A 19,642-nucleotide genomic window follows, 5' to 3' on the forward strand; every position below is an offset into this window, starting at 1 on the left:
CGGACTCTCAACCACTGTACCACCAGGGAAGCCACCAGGCCTGTCTTCTTGATGATGCAGTCTGTTGCTGCCCTTGCTCCACCTGATAGGAAGGACTCAGCAGGGTTACTCAGGTGTGCTCAGATGTCCTGACACGTGTCTTGGCCACTCTCTCTCAGTCCCCACAAAGATTATTACAAACCTTCATGGCTTTCTGAGACCACCTACCCCAACCACTCTACCTTCGCTCTCAGAAGATGACTTTGTACCTCTGAGCTCATGGAGGGAACCCTCACATTATCTTTCCTCACTTGCCCCTCTCCCCAGATTTACAACTGCACCATCTATTCCACTGTCTCTCCAGTCTTTGATGGTGAGAAATCCCTCCTCTTCATCAAAGCTAATGAGACCCCCACCTACCTGGACCTGATCAGATACTTTCAGATTTGCCACTGGTCAGATTAGATCAGAAATGCCACCTAAATATTCCCAGAATCTCTTCATCAGTTATCTCATCTCTCCCATGACACATTAACCACCTCCACTGGCTGGCTCTCTTTTTTCTGCCAAAAATTATACTCAGGTCTCTCACCATCTTAAAAACAACTCCCTCTTGATTCTCGGTCCCCCTCATGCTACTATCGCCCTTCTCTCCTCCATTTAAAGGCACACTACTTCCAAGAATATTTTTCCTCATCTACTTCCTCACCTTCCATTTACACCTCAGCCCACTGTATCTGGCTTCCATCCCAACCAGTTCAATGACCTCACAAAATCCTCCTTATCGACAAGTCCCACAGATACTTGGCCCTTTCTTCCTTTTTTTCTTTTTTTTGAAAAGTGAGAACTAGGCCTTTCACTGAATTTCAAAGGGGTGCTCATTCATTTACTCTTTCTTGAAAGTTCTATCCCTTGTCCTACTTAAGGTCACCTCCTCCTCACCCCATTCCTCTGACCATGCTTTTTTTTTTTTTTGATTTAAAATTTTATTATAATATTATTCAAACATATAAACCTAAATTTAGAAATAAGTTGTTCACATTTGCAGGCCTTATTCAACAATAAATATTTAAAAATCAAAATGGACACACAAATCAAATAAAAACGTAGTATAAGTTAACAGCATTTGTTTAACATGACAGATAATGTTGTTTGTGACAATAAATCACTGATGTTGAATTTAATATTAATATGATGAGGCTTCATGTCAGCCTCCATAATTTTCAGCATTTTGGCTTCACTGTTTCTAATGCGAAAAAAGGTTTACTCGCATAAATATGCTGTACAAAATGAAATTTAAAACTCCAAGGATTTGTTTGATAGCTCAGGTTAGTCTCATAATTTATCAAAATTCTTCCAGCAAGAAATTCTTACATGCCAATTTTCATTAATTGCTGAAGATTAGCACTAAGGTTAGTGTTTTTAGGGAATTAAAATCTGCATTAAATGGGAATTTAATCCATTTATTTCTAGGAGTGGAAACGATTTCTTTATACTTATGATAACATTTCCTGCTAAATTGGTATTCTGGAAGAAAAGTTAAATATCATTTTTGAAACTAAGTATTCAATCAACAACAAGCATTTATTGAGCAGATTTCTCAAACCACTATGTACCCTGTGAACACAGATCTCTCATTACATTTTTATATTTGAACTGCCAGAAACCTCTCTTGCTGTGGGATGCCATGGAATTATTTGGCTTTCACAATGGCAGGCATTAATGCAAGCTTGAACACTAAAATGGAGTAGCAATACTCAGTGTTAGGACAATCACCGGATGATGAAGAATGTGTTCACGTTGTTCGTTAAAGATCATCATTCAGTGTAAATCCACATTTAAAATTCTGGTTTGAAATTCATGGTTTTATAGCAATTTTTAGCTCAATGCTTAGAACTGCTCAGCAAATAATAACTATTTTATTATTGTTGTTGCTATTTATTTATTTAAAATATTGGTTGGCAACATGGCCCAAAGAAAAGGGACTGGTACCAGAGCAAGCATTCTGAGTCTCTTTTTCAATCTCATGCTGACTAGCCAACTCATCATGGATATCTCTGTATTTGAGGTTCCTATCCATTAATGAGGTTGAAACCTTCTAGAATTGTTGAGAAGATCGCATGAGTTTAAAATGTAATTCAACTGATGTATATTATGCAAAAGCCCCAAGGTAAGTCATATGGCATCGTATGCCAGCGCTCTGAAAATCCAACAATGCTGTATACATCTTAGATATTCTTCTAGTAGACGTGAGCCAATTTGGAGAAAATAAATTTCTCAAAAATAAAAGAAAACCCACTAGGAATAGAGCATCGAATCATTGCCCCTGGACAACTTTTGGTTATTTTAAGACCAAACTATTGTGATTATTCTCAAATCTTTCTGAAGCTGAGAAAATATTCAGAGAAGGGATTCTTTACCTGGAATTCATGGATAGGCTTCAGGGAATGTAAGTTTCTGAAATGTATCCAACATTTTTTTGGTGGGGGTGTGTGTGTGTACACGTGTCCTTACGCACATATCTGAAGGGGAAGGTTTATATTTCATCAGATTCACAAAGGTAGGTATAGGAACCGAAATGTATATGAACCACTGTTTTGGAATAAGACTCTTAACCCTTAGTACCACTTGAGAATTAACGCTTCACTTTGATCTGAAACTCGGATGTTTTTAGGGAATCATTTTTCTGGGCATAGTGCTACAGTATTAGTCCTAGCCATAATTGTGATGCAAAGTATTAATCAATTTAATAAGGATAGTTACATCATTTTTTTATCTTGATCAAAGATAAATGAGGACTATAGATTAAACAATGGCATATATTGCAACCATTGAGCTGATGCCATTGGACTGTGTTATTTGATTTGGAATTATAGTATTATCTGGCCCAAAATAAGGAGCACCACCTATCTCGGGCCAGATAATACTATAATTCCAAATCAAATGGCCATGCTTTTTCAGTCTTCTTGTGACCACTCTTTCTCTGCCCGTCTTTTTTTTTTTTTTTTTTTTTGCGGTACGCGGGCCTCTCACTGTTGTGGCCTCTCCCGTTGCGGGGCACAGGCTCCGGACGCGCAGGCTCAGCGGCCATGGCTCACAGGCCCAGCCACTCCGCGGTATGTGGGATCTTCCCAGACCGGGGCACGAACCCGTGTCTCCTGCATCGGCAGGCGGACTCTCAACCACTGCGCCACCAGGGAAGCCCCCTCTCTGCCCGTCTTTTCAATATGGCACCAAGGATCATCAGATTTCTCACCATGGCCCACTCTCCTTCCTCTCACACTCTGTCTCCTTTCCCTCTGCAACCTCAGTTACTCTTACTAATGCCTGTATGTTGATGTCTCCCCAAATCTTTCTCTCCAAGTTTTACCTTTCTTGTGAGTTTCATACTTATTTCTGGGTTGTGCGCTGAGTGTCACAAGGCACTTCAAACTTAAAATTTTCAAAGGTGAGCTTTCTGATTGCACCTCATTGCTTCCTCCCCCCAAATGTCCTTTTCCTCCTATCTTCTTCAAATTCCTCCTCAAATTGCTGCCTGAATGTTCTATCTAAACCACTTTCACCAATCCTTTGATTTGTCTTAAAAAAGGAGCAGACTTTGCATTTATCATTCTAAGTAAAGCAGCCATATGTATAGCACTTACAGTAGTACATGAAGCCTAACTGAAACTGTGCGTTTGGCCATCCCTTTTCTGCAGCTTTCTGAAAGTATTTAAGTGCTTCTGCATAATTCTGCAAGATAATTACACTTTGTTACTCAAAGGTACATGCATAACTCCATGGTAACAATTGCCTTCCACTTTTTTTAAGAGCATAGTTAGTGCCCTATGTGATTTAGGCTAATTAAAGTAGTATCAGAAGTATTATACATTTTATTTCATTATTATATTAGATTCTATTAAGAAATAATTATCTTATTTTCATTGTAAATTATGTCTTTTCCTACATTGACAGTAGGTTTTGTTAGATATTGGGGGAAGGTCACTCAAAAGACAGAAGTTAAAGTAAGAAGATAAATTTCTCTATAAAAAAAAATCCTCACGGCTTAGATGATTTCTAAGGTTACTTAGAATCTGTGATTCTAAGATATAATTAAGGCTGTTATTCTTGTCACAAGCTTGTTCTATGTCTCTTTGGCAAATATTTCACTGAATTATTTTATTCTCTATTACCAGGTATGATACCTTGGCAAACCAAATAATAGAGACTAATTCCTTTAGATTAATCAGTGATCATGAATTTCACCCTAATAAATTGCTAGAAATGTTGAAAAAGATAAGAAAATTATTTAACTTACCACAGGAACTCCTTTCCCATAAAAGTAAAGAAGACCGAGCCCATGAAGACCAATGGCATTGCCCTGGAACAGGTTTAAAAATCCAAGTAAAGTCCCAGAAGAATTCACCATACGGAAAAGTATTGCAAAATCATTCACAATATTTGAAATGCAGCCGGTAGGAGATGAACTAAGGCAGGTGAATCAGGCAGTTGGTGTTATTCTGACCCTCTCTAGTTTCTCCTTTCACACTTTCATAACCCACCTCTGACTAGAAAAGAGGGAGATGAAAGTCAAATCTTTCCTCCAGTCTTTCATTCAGCATTTATTTAGTGCTTGCTTTGTGTGTGACTCCGTAACAGGCATTGGGCAGAGGTAGGAGATGAAAGTCAAAAGATCAATAAACCATGATCCCTGCCTTATAGACTCCTGGGCTCTGAGCCACTAGGTAGGACCTCTTAATCATGTCAAATGTGGTAAGTCCTATAGTAGAAACAGATAAAGAGTGTTGTGGGCACCTAGAAGAGGGAGGCTTAGGTGATGGTGGGTGAGACTAGGGACTGAGCAGATTGAGTTGTCGGAGGTGTTGACATTTGAGCTGGGTCTTAAAGGATGTGTAGGAGTTTTTCAGAAGGGAGAAGTCTATCTAGACACTTGTTACCTGCTTTGGTCAAAGGAGGTTGACATAAATGGCCAAATAACATTTGGAGACTCTATGAATTTCAATCTAGCTGTTATGGATGGTAAAGCGCTGTTACTGCTTGTAAGGTTTATAGTATTTCCTCAGGGACTTAAGTTCTGTTAGAAAACTCTCCAAATTTCTCTTTACCACTTAAATGTATTTATTTGTAATTAGTTTTAATAATTTAACAATTGAAATGTAATTATTGCTGATGCAACCAGAATATTCCTCGGTGATACAGGAATAGCACATAACTAGAGAAGGCGTAGTTCAACAACTATTTCAAGACTCCAGACTTTGAGCCTATGCATGTCAAAGGGCCAGCTATTGTAAGAATTCTTGAGGACGGTCCACCTGTATTTAAAACAGCTGGTATATGTCTACTATCCTCTTCCCTCTTCTCCCCTGACAACTACCTGTGGTTCCAGGAGTTTTAGGATAGACTGCTCTGGGGATGGTAAGGCCTGGTGTGATCCATGTGGTAAAGTCTAGTGAGTCTGTCTCCTTTTAACTATCTTCATTTAGATGTTGAGAAAAAATGGGAGGGAAGGGAAATGAGAGGAAGGAAAGAGGAAGGGAGAAGGAGGAGAAAGGTTAGAATACTAGGGACACATTTCTTTCTTTCTCTAAGAGAATCCTTGGGAAACCAGGGTCTCATTGGATGACTCACCAACTGTTTAAGGCCCAGAGTACCTGTTTAGAATGTTCAGCTCAGGAGTGGCCAACTCAGATACCTCCAGAGCCATGCAAGTATTGTAAGAAGTACATTAAGCCCGGTGATGGGGGAGTGGTGGAGACTGAGGCAAACCAGAGAGCACCTGCCCTGTCCAAAGGCAGCAGCACCTCCCCGGCTCTCTGCTGCAGCCAACTGTCATCATGTGGAAAGGCCGCCTCACGTGGACAGCTCTTCTCATTTTCCAAGAAAAGCTGGACATCCAGATTTTGATATGAAATTTCCTAATTTTTAAAACTCTTTCTGAGCCAAACAAAACATATATGCAGGCACCAACCCCCCCACCCCATACATAACTTCTGCCTTAGGGCTCAATGCTCTTGCTCAGGTTAACTGACATGAACTTAGGGACCAGATGGTCATATTTGGCAAATATTTGATGAACCCCTACAAGGCACTAAGACCGTTGGCCTCCTCTAGGTGAAGAGACATGGCCTTCAGACAGTAGGAGAGAAGGCACAGGGTAGAAGCAGTAAAGTGTCTAGCAGTACACAGAGTGAACACAGGGCAAGTTCAGAAGAGGGAAAAGATGTGTGCCAAGGGAGTAGGGGTGGCTTTGTGGAGGGAGAGAGGATCGAGCTCTGCTCTGGGGGATGGGTATTCAGAATGGGGGATTCTGGGAAGGGGGGAATGACAGAAGTGTGAAGATGGGGATGGGCCTGATGTGTTCAGAGGTGTGAGAGAGGAAACCAGAAGAATATGGTCCAACTTGGGCCCAACACAGGATAACTGTTCATGTTTCTGAGTAAGACACAAGAAGTCATAGAGTCTATAGCTTTGCATCCTGGTACTGACATGACTTAAAAACAAATTTAAAAAGCAACAGTTTAAAAAATAGTTGTAAAAGAAGAGTATGGGTGTGCAAGAGTGGGAGGCAGAAACTCTTTACTTTGATAGTGACCCCAAGTGAGGAATCTCATAAACTGTCCAGGAGATGGTGAAGGATTACATGCCTATGTCCACCTGATGCCATTCATAATAATGCCCATAAAGGAAGGTAGCTCAGGTTTAGAACACGAGTAGCTCAGATCAGTACTGGTTACACAGCCCTTGAATAGCTTGGGGGAGCTGGGTTAATTTACACACTCAGCTCCCTGGCATCATTCCTTTGCACTGACAAATCAGCATTATCTGCCCAGTCACATGAGATCTTCCTCTGTTACATTATACCACCTCTTTTTCAGTCTGCTCTCCTTGTCATCCTAATCTAATGGTACTCTGGATGCCTGTCTTGCTGAGCAACAATTTCATATAAATTACAAGGGAGAGGAGAGGAGCCGAATACCAGCCTTCTCAGTAATTTAAACCACAATAGCAGCAGCTCCGAGGTGCTAGTCATTTATAAATAGGCTCCTAAAGCAGCGTGTGGGCTTTTAAAAACCGAGAACAGTTGAAAATACTCTCCATTTGAGCACATCTCTACTGCCTGTGTTGCTGTAAGACAGTGGAAGACAACAAAATGCTTCCCACTGTGCAGGATTAGAAAGTTTATCAAGGCTGTTCTCCAACGTTAGGTTGGTGAGTGTTGTCATGAGGACGTTCTTTATGCACTACAGCGGTTTAGGGGAGTCTGCTAAATTTCACCTGACAGATACCAGCCTCACTGATCTTAGGAACCAAGGCAAGAACTTCAGTGGCAGGAGCCACACTACACAATTTCTATATTTCCTCACAGATCCAATCCATTCTGCCTCGGATATGCTTTGAACTTCATTCTACCTTACTGGCCCCAGACTTCGAAAGATAATAGCTGACACACACACTTATTATGTGCCAGGCACTGCTTTAGGTACTTTACAATATGAGGCATATAACTATTAACTCATTAAATCCTGACAACAACAATATGAGGCAAATTTTCCTATGTTCTCATTTTATAGATAGGAAAATTGAGGCACAGAGAGGTTAAGTAACTTGTCCATGGTCACACAGCTAGTAAGTTGAAGGACTGGCATTCAAACCAGGGATTCTGTCTCCAGCGCCACGCTCTCAATCATATTGTCCTGGCTGCCCGACAACCTTCTGCCTGAGCCAGAGCCTTTGGGTAAGATCAAAGGAGAAAAAACTGGGCATTTCTTGGCTGTCTTTGTACTCAACTTACTGCAGTTACTGACTGAGTTTTCCCTTCCTCAGTCCTCATTTTTATTTCCTGTTTCCTGAGCTAGATGGCCTCATCTACTGCATGGTGGAGGGGAGAGCTGAGCTTCTGTCTGGCCTCCAGCTAGGACAGCACAAGGCACTGACATTTTCCATTTACCAAGAAGGTGAGACGTGTCTCTGCCTACCCCCACCCCATATTTTATTGTCAACAATATTTTTCTTCCCCGGGACCCTAAATGTCTCCCAGGCCCACTAGTCTGGCATGGGGCTTTGGACTTAACTCTTCAACACCAGTCTGCATGTAATAAAAGGCAAGTGTTTTTTACAGAAATGGGCTGAATACATACCTTATTAGCTGCCATAGAAAAGTATTTGAAAGCGGTAGCATTATTTTGTGGTGCTGCAACATTCCCTTCTAAATACATCTACAAAAAAATAAAATAAAATAAATGAAAAGATGTAAAAACTAAGGAATTTGAGGGTGACGAAAATCTTTGAGAACTACATAGAGGTGATGGTTGCACAACATTGTGAATGTAATAAAGGCCACTGAAGTGTACACTTTAAAATGGTTAATTTTATGTTATTTGAATTTCACCTCCATTTTTATAAATGGAAAAACTAAGGATACAATCTATTACATACATTCTGGAGTGCCCTTGCCCAAGCACACAAAAAAAGGATCCTATCTGTGTTTTTTCATGTTTCCTTGCATCTAAATTTACTGTATGTAGCCCTCTGGAAGCAGGGCACTTGTCCCCATGGTTACTGATGCAGACTGGCTGCGGGGAGCCAAGGACAGCACACAGGGGTGTGAGTGGTCTTTGAAGGAGAGAAGAAGATGCCTCTCCAGAGGGACACTCCACAACAGCTCCTCCCATCAGTCAGGGAGAAGCTGGGTTTGGTCAGTCTGGAGCTGGTTCTCATTCCAGGGATGGAGGAAGGAGGTACCCTCGATGGGTCGAGGCCTGTCCCAATCTAGCCCAGATCTCCTGTTACCCGCCAAGGGCTCAACAGAGGGGCTCTGAGCTACACTCAGCCAGGAGCCCTGGGCCACATTCACTTTCAAGACGGCTTTTGGTGCCCTGGCTAAAGACCACTATTGTATGGGGCTTCTTCCCAAACTGTCACCTCAAGAATGCTACTCTCAGTTTGTAGCCGAATGACCCACTTAGCTGCTTCCATGAAAGAGGTGTGCAGCCCTGTCACCATACACTGGGTTCAATTAGCTGGTACTATTAGGTTTTAAGAAATGAAAAATATTGGTCAAGATGAAGCTTGTACCTTTCCTATAAATGCCATGGCATTTGCACTCCCAGCTTTTGCTGCCTTTAAGAAGTAGTATAATGCTTTCTGGAGAGAAAAGGAACAACATTATGGACAGTAATGAACATGTCATACAAAATAGCTTTTGAACTAAATTTTATTTCATTCAACATGCATTAAAAACTATCTATGAAATGCCCACTTCGTTTAAAGCACTACTCCAAGTGCTATTTCAATCACAAACCTGAAGAGTGGGAGATAAATATATATATTTCATATATATAATTTTAGAATGTTAGGGCTTGTTTCTCACATTTGGAAAGGCATGATAGGCATGTGGCTTTGTGGAGGACAGATAAATCCCAGCTGCAGAACTAAATCCTCCATTATTTTTAAAAAGTACACTTGTATGTTGTCAGTATGTACTTATTGCATAAGACAGTTTGTGTAATTGGCAGAATTGGATATACAGCATCCTAATGTTTATGAGGCAGAGGGAGTAAGACTAGACACAGCTGGCTGCCTGCTGAGTCCAGGCCTTTCTGCAGAGGTGAACTTCAGACCAATTCTTTCTAAATCAAACTGAAGGGGGCCAGCAAAGCCTCTGATCCTCTCTGGGTCATAACGTTAAATGAAATGCTCAGTCTAGAACGCATGGGAGCTGACCTGTCTCTTGCTGCCTCATTCCTTAGGCCTCATCCTGACCTTCCATCAGTTCTCCTCAGAGACCACATGGAGAAATAAAAGAAATAAGCCCCAGGAATGAGAAATGAAGACACACTCTCCAAAGTGTCTTATTAGGACACAACTCTTCTCTCTTTAAAAAGCCTTGACTAGATTGATGTGCAAGGATCCACTCCTTCCCAAAGAGAAGAGAATGTTTAAGGAAGAAATGCAGGTAGTTCTTTTATACGTAAATTTGCTCTAGAAATATTGCCAACTTATTTGAGAACCACACACTTGTTACTAAAGTCGGTCTGCCTTGTGGACATAAAGTAAATACAAATGCTACCATCCTGGACCTCATCACATCATGCATCCATTCACCCATCCACCTCTTCTATTCTTCCCTTATCCTTTCAAGAACTTGGTTGAAACCTGCCATACATATGGTAGTATGGCAGGTATTATAGGTGATTCATAGATGAGCAAAAAACCCTATCCCTACATTTGCTCCCTAACAATACTGTTGAGAAAAAGGAGTAGATGTAAATAGCAGTAAGACAATAAGTGATAGGTGAGATAAAAGGAACACTGAAAAGAATTAGATGGGTTTAGAATAATAGAAATTGTATGCAGCTCTATGTTAAGTGTTTTACAAGCTTTTTCTCACTCGGTCTTCACAACAGCACTGTAAGGAAGCTATTATTAATATCTGCGCCAATTTAGTGACACTCAGATTCATGCAGTTGGTACTGGCAACCCGCCAGCAGCCTGAATCCAATTCCCATGTCCTTGGCACTCTGCCTTCATGGTTTAAAGAAGGAGGGCTTAAATGATAAAGGTCATACAAAAGATAAAGGATTCACTGTGCAGAAGGCATCATAGGCTGAGGGAATAACATGAACAAAGAATGGAGATGGGAGTGTCCAAGGTGTGTCCAGGACATAGTAGTTACTTTGGTACACCTGAAGTAGAACATCCAAAAGCTAGGACTAGCAAAAATGTGATGGGGCCGTATTATAAACAGTCTTGAATACCAGGCTAAGGACTTTCATTTTATTTGGTAAAAAATAGAAGCCATTGGAGATTTATGAGGATGAAGTAGTCTTGAAACAAATGCTGTCTAAAATGTCTGGAATCACGTAGGTGTCAATTGGATAGGAGAAAATTGTAGCAATGTATGATTTACCAATTACATATTGGTAAATAAATCAAAGGTATGACTAAACGTATGATTTACCAATCACATTTATCAGAACACATCAGTATAAGAAATAATCGTATTTCTTATGAATATCTCTACTGAGCCAAGACCCAAATATATCCATCAGTAACTATAATTTGTGCAAGTCATAGTACAAATTTGCTCCAGGCTTTGGTTTCTTCATTCATGTTCTCTTCCTCTGTGCTTTCGGGAACCCTGTCCTTCCCTATCATGGCATGCATCCATTGACCTGTCTGCTTAATTTTTTGTCTCCCCCAGTGTTGAATTCTCTGTATCTTAGCACAGTGTCTACTGTATGTTAGGCACTCAGAAAATATTTTTGGAATGAAAGAATAAATGACTGAATGAAAAGATAAATTTGTCAATCTCTAAAACAAGGGGACTGGATTTTAATTTTTATGGTCCCTTCCAGCTCTAGCATTATGATTCTATGAAATCATTTTCAAAGTCCAGTTTCAGAATTTGGGCTCAAATATTTGGCAATAGAGAGCTCTGGGGAAAAAGTTACATTCTGGGACTCTAGATTTGAACTGTTAAAAGAGAATCGTCTATTCCCTAGAAGCAAATAAGAATCCTGGAGTTTTCCCCATCCTTCAATATAATGATCTTGTAAAGACCAAAGGAACTGAGGCTCTCTCTCATTTCCCCTTCCTCTTTCCTGGCTTACTTGGCATCTCAGCTCTCTTTTCTTTATCTTTACGTTAACCTGCCTTTAATGCTATTGTTTCAATTGCATAAACATTTATTAAACACTATGTGAAAGAACCATGCAGGCTACTTTGATGGCTATGCATGGGCAAACCTGAGTTCTTGCTCTCAAAGAGTCAAGTATCCATCCATCCATCCATCCATCCATCCATCCATCCATTCATCTATCCATCTGCTATGGTCTGCATATTTGTGTTCCCCCCAAATTCATATGTTGAAAACCTAATGCCCAAGGTAATTGTATTAGGAAGTGGGGTCTTTAAGAGGTGACTGGCAGAGCTCTCATGAATGGGATTAGTGCCCTTGAAAGCGGCCCCAGAGAGCTAGTCTGCCCCTTCTGTTACGTGAGGATACAAGGAGAAGTCTGCATTGCAAGAGGGCCCTCACCCAATCATGCTGGTACCCTGATGTCAGACTTCCAGCCTCCAAAACAGTGAGAAATAAACTTTCATTGTTTATAAGCCACCCAGTCTGTGGTATTTTTGTTATAACAGCTCAAACAGACTAAGACACGATCCATCCATCCATCCATTCTTCAAATATTTACTGAGCACCCACCATCATATTTTACTGATTCTAAGATGTACAGCCCCCAACTCCTCTCCCATTTTAATCAGGACATTTCTTACTATCAATGGCGTCATATAATTTATATTGGGAGTGTTTTCTCTTCCTCAGTAGGACATAATGTATCTTATAATTGATGGTGTCTTAGATAGGATGAACTATAATATGTCTCAGGCATTATGCTAAGTGAAGTTTCATTATTTGAATGCACATCTCTTTTTAAAAAAAAAATGGACATGATTTTTTTGTTGGTTCTAAGAAAGTCCCTAGTTTAATCAGTTTGTAACATTTCCTTTAGAATGAAATGCCAAGAAAATGTATTGTTCTAAAAACATTTGTGAAACTTCTTTTATCACAGGTTCTATAAGCCACTCTTAAAGGGGATAGTATTAGCTCTGTTCTTTTTAATAGGTGGCAGGGTGGACAAAGCTGTTGCCTTTACATACTTGATATTATTCTTCCACTAGGTTTAATTTAATTATGCACTATCCACTTTAATAATATGCACCAAAACACCTAATCCAATTAATTCTGAGCCTGTATATATTTAGAAATGCAAATGACGTTAAAATATATGTGTATAAATTCAAGACAATGTAATCAAGAATTGCATATACAATACTTTTCAATAATTAAGAATTTGGTAGTGGGGAGGGTAAGGTGAAAATGTTGCCTGTGGTGACAACTCATAAGAGAAATTAATTCAATCAAACAATGAGGAGGGGGAAAAAAGGCAAGCTAGTCATTTCCAGGTATTCTGATGTTTAATCTGCTGGGCAGTACTGGGCATCACTTATATTTATAAAGAGCCTTACACTACTAATTTTCTTTGGTGGACTAAAACATTAGCATACTGATTCAAGTGGTGGTTCTTAGGCTGGGGAAAATGTCTAATTCTTAGGATGCTGTCATTCATTCATTCACTCATTTACTCATTTATTCAGTAAATATTTACTAAGTACTTAATATGTACAAGGTACTAATCTGAGTACAAGACACACAGTAAGGAGTAAGATAGATAAGAATTTACATTCCATCGTGGGGAGACAGCAAACAAGTCAAGATCAGTATAGTACAAGGAGTGAGAGGGGCTAGAGAAAAATAAACACAGCATGATAGGATAAGTGATAAAAAAGTAGAGTTGGGCTTCCCTGGTGGCACAGCGGTTGACAGTCCGCCTGCTGATGCAGGGGACACGGGTTCGTGCCCCGGTCCGGGAAGATCCCACATGCCGCGGAGCGGCTAGGCCCGTGAGCCATGGCCACTGAGCCTGAGCATCCGGAGCCTGTGTTCTGCAATGGGAGAGGCCACTACAGTGAGAGGCCCTCGTACCGCAAAAAAAAAAAAGTAGAGTTGATCAAGAAAGCCCTCTCTGAGGCAGTAAGACTTGAAGGATGAGAAGCTAGACATGGGAAGAGCTGCAGCAACAGCCTTTCAGAAATTGGCTTTATCCTTTTATCTTCTCTCTCCCCTCTGCATCTCCCATGCTCTTCCAAGTTGATTTTGATGCAGCTAAGCTGTGGCAAGTTGCAAAAACGGCCACAATACTTTGCAGTTCTGCCTATTAAAAGGAGAAATTCTTTTTCCTACTCCTTCAATGCTGGCAGGCCTCATGACTTACTTTGGCCAAAAGAATATGGCAGAAGTGATTTCGGCAGTTCCAACCCTAGGCCTCAAGAGACTTTTGCTATTGTATTTGTAGAACCTTTGACTGCCATGTGAAAAGCTTGGGCCAACTGGTTGGAGGATGAGAGCATGAAGAGAGACCCAGTCATCTCAGCTGTCACAGATGAGGCCATCATAAATGGGCCAGCCCTGGCCAAAACTCTAGCTAACTATACATGTGTAAGTAAGCCCAGTCAAGATTAGTTGAGCCTGGCCCAGACCGGAAGAATTACTCAGCTGAGCCCAGCCACAACTACTGACCTGCCAAAATCATGAATTAAATAAATGGTTGCTGTTTTAAGCCACCTAACTTTGGGAATGGGGTTTATGATGGTAGCCTAAGCTAACTGATATACAAGCCAATCAGTCTTGATACCTTGACTGGAGTCCTCCATGCAAGCTCAGATTTATTAGACTGAGGAAAGCAGGAAGGACCAGCTTGTGCTTGCCCAACTACTGGGATGGTTCTGGAATTAAACCAGCCTTTTTAGATGTCTAGATGGGAAGATTGGGGCCCAACATACCACCAGAGAATTTGGAGAAACCTGAGTGATTATATCATTCCTTCTTCTTGCTTTACAAATGAGGAAACTAGATTTCAATGGCTGCATTTTTTTAATTTGTGTTTTGTTTTTGCCCAGGTCAAGAGTAAGCAAAGTTTAAAGAAAAGAGCACAGGCTTTGAATGTGGAAATCCTGAGTTCAAATTTTACTCCTTAACAATCTTACTACCTAGCTGTGAGATTTGAAACAATTTACTTCATCTCTCCAGCCTCAGCTTCTCATCTGTAAAACAGAGATAATGAATGTGAATGAGCCCACAGTAGAGCCTGACTGGGCTCCTGGGTGATACCCAACTGCCTAGCTGTTGCCACTACAGCACCAGACTCTTCTATTGCCAGCCTTGGGATTGCACCTCATTCTCACCTAGAGGCAGCTACAGCTCCCATCTGGTGTTCATGGTGGCTAGAGCTGACTGCAAATATTGGGTTGGCCATAAAATTCGTTCGGGTTTTTCCATACCATCATACAGAAAAACCTGAATGAACTTTTTGGCCAGCCCAATGCTTAGTTTTGTGGGATCTTATGTACTCTGCAAAGCTTAGTGGGCATTCCGTATAGGCATGGTTTGGGCACCTTCACAATCAAATTTTGTCTTTATGGAAAATGGGGAATTCTCAGTTATGCATCTTATAGTTAACAGGAGAAACTCATTGCAGGCTGAAATCTGATGTTGGAATCATGTGAATCCAGAACTTCTCATCTAAGAAGCTAAAACCTTAGTTATTGTGAAGATTTTAAAAAATCTGAAGACCTTCAGTTGAGCTGTCTTGGAATGCATATGCTTATTTCAATTGCTACCTATTTTATCACATCTTATAAAATTAACTTTGACATTTACCTAATGAGTATAGTACCTCATATAAAACACAAACTATAGTACCAAAGGTACATTCATAAAATAAAATATAAAGTGAAACAGAAAGTAATAACAGATCAGTCTTTTATGTAACTGCCACACAAATTAGTTATTTCTATTGCTTAGCCATTGGGACTATGTTGAAATAGAGTGTGTGTTCCTTTGAGACAGTGAGCACATGGCTTGTATAAAATGACAAGGGCTGCAAAATCATCTTTTAAAAGAATCCCAGTTAGTTCCCAGATCTGTGGGGATCTAAGACCTTGAAACCACAATCAGGATTACGACAAGATCTCATCCAACGTCTTTGGCATCTTACTGAGGAGGATCCTGTGTAGGTCAAGTTTATTTGCTTTTTTCTCCACCATAAATGTGAATTGTTAATTAATCTTCTAACCTCACTGGGATCAGGTAAGATTAAGCAAAGTGATTGAAAGGAGCTTTGCAAATGTATAAAGATGATTAATAATATACCTAATTATATTGGAAGCAGTCTGTCCTCTAATCTAGCCAAGTGGGGTTGAGGTGTTAACTCCCAGGTAGACTTTCCACAGCTGGCCTTTGGGAATGGGTGTATCCTCCTCACCTAACCCCAGTTCAACAGTGAGTTTGGGTGGGAAGAGAGAGGGTTCAGTGGGACCATGGAAACTCCCCAGCCCCAGCTACTCCTTCACAGGCCTCTACCCCCTTTGTACTTGGAGGCAGTAGGAAAAGTGCTTTCTCTAGTGAACTTTGTTCTTCCTCAAAAACTGGGAAGCAGATCTGACCAAGGAAGCAGCAGTGGGCTTTCCCCAGCAACTCTTCCACCCACCCTCTCACCTTTCATGGCCCCACCAACCTCTCTCACCATTATCCTTCCCACCCCACATGACTGAAGCTTGAGATTGACTTACATAGTAATCCTGATCTAGACCCTTCCTCCCAGTTAGATGTAACTGTCCAAGAGATACCTAGAAATGATGAGTTTTGACAATTATTTTAGTAGTAGTATTCATTTCAATAAAGAAAAGAAAAAAATTACTTGATGATTTTAATGCAGTATATTGATCCAGTTTGCTACAATTGGCATGTCTTAAAAAAGAAGCAGAAAATCGTTCCCAATTCTGTGTTTTATTGGGTTGATGTTGGTCATATGGCTTCCTCAAGGCCAGAAAGCTGGCCTGGTGATGTACAGCAACACCCGGGCACGCAAACCTAGTGGCTTTAACTCTTGGTTCTCAAAGGTCACACAAATGCTGTCCTATTTCCATTCCCATTTCCCAGGACAGGGTATTTCTGGATCCTGGTAAGAGTTCATTCATATTAAAACCAACATTGGATGGTACTTTTTTTCTATAATTACAATCTAGTTTTTTTTTTTTTTGTAATAATTTTTTTAGGAGTAAATGCAAAAAACAATGCCATTACTATTGCAACTGGTTCTCCCATAGGCTATAAGGAACTGAAAGATACAGACAAAAAAGTAGAACAAAGAGGGGGTTCTCTTCCCTTTCCCATTCAGGATGGAGCATTGTTAACCCTTCTAGGACTCAGAGAGAACTAAGCCCTTTGTAATTTGCATGTTCTAAAAATTCAAGCTCATCTGTATACATTACTTGTATCTGAACATCTCCTCTTTCAGCCAAAAATTTATAGTATTGGTATATGTCCCAGTCCAAAATCTCACTGTTAGAACTCAGATTTTCAGGTCTTTCAGTTAGTCTCACTTTTTCCACTGGAACACCTGCACTTTTTTCCAATTTGTCAGCAACTGTGAATAGAAACAAGCCAGAGAGTAGCCAGAATACACAGACTGTAAGAGACAGCAGTCAGCTTACAGAAAAAAACTATTAGGCCTATTCTCTTTAAATTGTGCAGAGATCTGGTCTACTAACAGAAAAGAAATATCCTTAGGAGATAGAATTTTGCTTATTTGGTTCTCAGAAAAGTACAAGACACTACTTATTTTTTGCAGCCTATACAAATATTGTATCAATATATGTAAGACCCTAGCCAAGCAGGCTCAGGAAAGAAGACAGATTTCAGAAGAAGGCAACCAACTCCTTCTATCACTGACTTTTACTGGGTATATTGAAACTACAATACAAGAGTAAGAACCGCTTCTTAATTATTTCCTATGGATAGTCTGAAAATAAATTTCAAATATGGTTGAGTAAACCTAACAAAATACACAATTTGAAATATATCTGGTAATTCCAGTTTCATTAAGCATACAAAAACATCTTGATACATATAACATCTTTAATTCAAAAGTAATTTTTTTCTTTCTTTTCTCAGATCCTAATAATGTCAAAGATGTAAATTCAGATGTTATTCTGATCATAGAAATTAACCATGGACTTTACCCTATTCACTTCTTGGAAGGTTTTTATTTAAAACTCTGTTATGTAGTCTGGTTCAGTGATGTTGCATGAGGAAATATTACAGGCAACTTTGAAAATGATTCTAGGAATATATATTAACCTTGTGCTCTGTTTTTTGTAGACAAAGGATAGGGTAATAGAATAATGGTTACTTGAATTGTTCTCAAGTGCAACAATAGAGATTGCCAAGGTATGTACCTTACATCCATTTCTTCAGGAATTTTTAACAGGTCATCCCATATTCTTCATGTTAGAATTACAGAAACTGCTTAATATTTATTCATGTTATATTTAAATTCTCAGTTTAAGGAAAGAAGATCACAAGATCAAGTAAAATAGAATTGTTTGGAGACATGAACTAACAAAAATAAAAGATGAGTACAATCATTTAAAACTTTTGGAAAAGTAACTATTAAGAAATCAGAAACTCTACATTGTATTAAAAGAATTGTATTATAACCAATGTTAAAGCACAGTCTTTAAATACTTTCATAAATATTTCAACTAGTATTGATTTGTTTTTTTAATTGCTTGGCAAATCTCTTTATCTTAAAATAAATTATGTGGATTACTCACTATAATCTGCCACTTTCTTGTAATGACTTAGGGCAACTTCGCAATTCTGTAGAACACTGATTCCTGACAAATATCTGTACCCCTAAAACACATATAAATTCTTAATATTTTGACAATGTTATATTTATACCACACCTATTTGGGCCCAAGAATATTTAATTACAAACCAAAATCATCTGGGATATCATGCTTCCTCCAGCACTTCCAAAGGTGTAATATATCAGTGCCTAAAGTTTAAAAAAAGGTTATTCGACATTTAAATTTGGAACTCAAACCCAATCATTGCCTTTTTATTCCTAACCTTGAACTACTCCAAAATAAATTACAAATTTCATTCTCTTTCTCTGTAAAGATGGCTGCCATTCACTGGGGGCTTATTGAGCTCTGGAGTCTGTGAAAAGGGGATTGTACATGATATTTCATTTAAACATCACAAAACCCCTATGGAGTAGATATTATCTGAAACTTGATAATATGGAACATTAAGAAACAAATGGCATTAGGACCCTAAACTTCTCTAACTATTGAGCTGTGCTCTTAACCACCACACTAGAGTGAGCCCTTCACTTAAAGAGTAGACTCTCTATTCAGTGTCCCTTTAAAAAATCATTTTTGTTCCAGAAAAAAATAGAATGACCTTACCTTAGCTTGATTGTATTCCATTCCTATTCCACAAGAAGACAAAAATCCTAATGCCTAAAGCCCAAAAGAAAAAGAAAAACTCAACAAATCCATTTATTTTACAGCTATTCTTACCTACATCAGTAAGGGGTATTTTAAATATCTGCTCTATAATTATTTATATTGTTAACTTATTTCTTATACCATAGCAAATTGCCTTATTACACTTTTGCTAAGGCAACAAGAAAAATTTGGAAAAGGTTATAATAGTGGAAGTTTTGTATAATATATGTGAAAATAAGCTAATACTGAATTTTAGAATAATTATAGTAATAAAATAGTATAAACCAATGCTCTCTATGTGTTTACCTTTCTTGGCAATGAAAAGACTTTTTTCTCCAATACTTTTAAATTTTAATTTGAATACATTTTTACATATTTTAAAAATAAAATGTGATAGATATAAAAAGTTCAAACAGGAAGAATTATATTGAATAAAAAGTGAAAGTCTGAACACAGAGCAAGATGGTGGAATAGGAAGCCCCAAGCCTTGTTTCTCCAATGTATCCAAAATACACAGTCCAAAAAGCCTTTATGAGAACTTCAGAAGCCAGTTAAGAAATCGTAGTTACCCAGTCAAGCTCACAGCAAAGAACAGCCAATTAAAATAGGTTAGAAAAGCCATTAGTTAATCTGCAATCTTATTGCAGGTTTTTAAGGTTATTTAATCTGCAATCACTCCTCCCCCAGGCCAGCACAGCTTGGTGTGATCAGCAGAAAAAGTCCAATTTGGAGCTTC

The 19,642-nt window shown here is 39.2% G+C and overlaps 1 protein-coding gene across 2 annotated transcripts in view; it reads right to left on the reverse strand.

Moving 5' to 3' along the window:
- Positions 1-19,642, reverse strand: part of SEL1L2 (SEL1L2 adaptor subunit of ERAD E3 ligase) — a 115,747-nt gene that overhangs the window by 15,096 nt on the left and 81,009 nt on the right. For both annotated transcript variants that reach the window (XM_033440344.2, XM_049699217.1), the window contains exons 6-14: positions 18,865-18,918; positions 18,390-18,449; positions 18,223-18,304; positions 16,879-17,033; positions 16,177-16,233; positions 9,055-9,123; positions 8,118-8,195; positions 4,277-4,339; positions 3,624-3,711 (exon numbers count right to left, since the gene is read on the reverse strand). In XM_033440344.2, the coding sequence (XP_033296235.1) occupies positions 3,624-3,711; positions 4,277-4,339; positions 8,118-8,195; positions 9,055-9,123; positions 16,177-16,233; positions 16,879-17,033; positions 18,223-18,304; positions 18,390-18,449; positions 18,865-18,918 (706 nt within the window). The remainder of the gene's footprint in view (positions 1-3,623; positions 3,712-4,276; positions 4,340-8,117; positions 8,196-9,054; positions 9,124-16,176; positions 16,234-16,878; positions 17,034-18,222; positions 18,305-18,389; positions 18,450-18,864; positions 18,919-19,642) is intronic.

This window comes from Orcinus orca, chromosome 16 (assembly GCF_937001465.1).
Source record: "Orcinus orca chromosome 16, mOrcOrc1.1, whole genome shotgun sequence".
Classification (NCBI taxonomy): Eukaryota; Metazoa; Chordata; class Mammalia; order Artiodactyla; family Delphinidae; genus Orcinus; species Orcinus orca.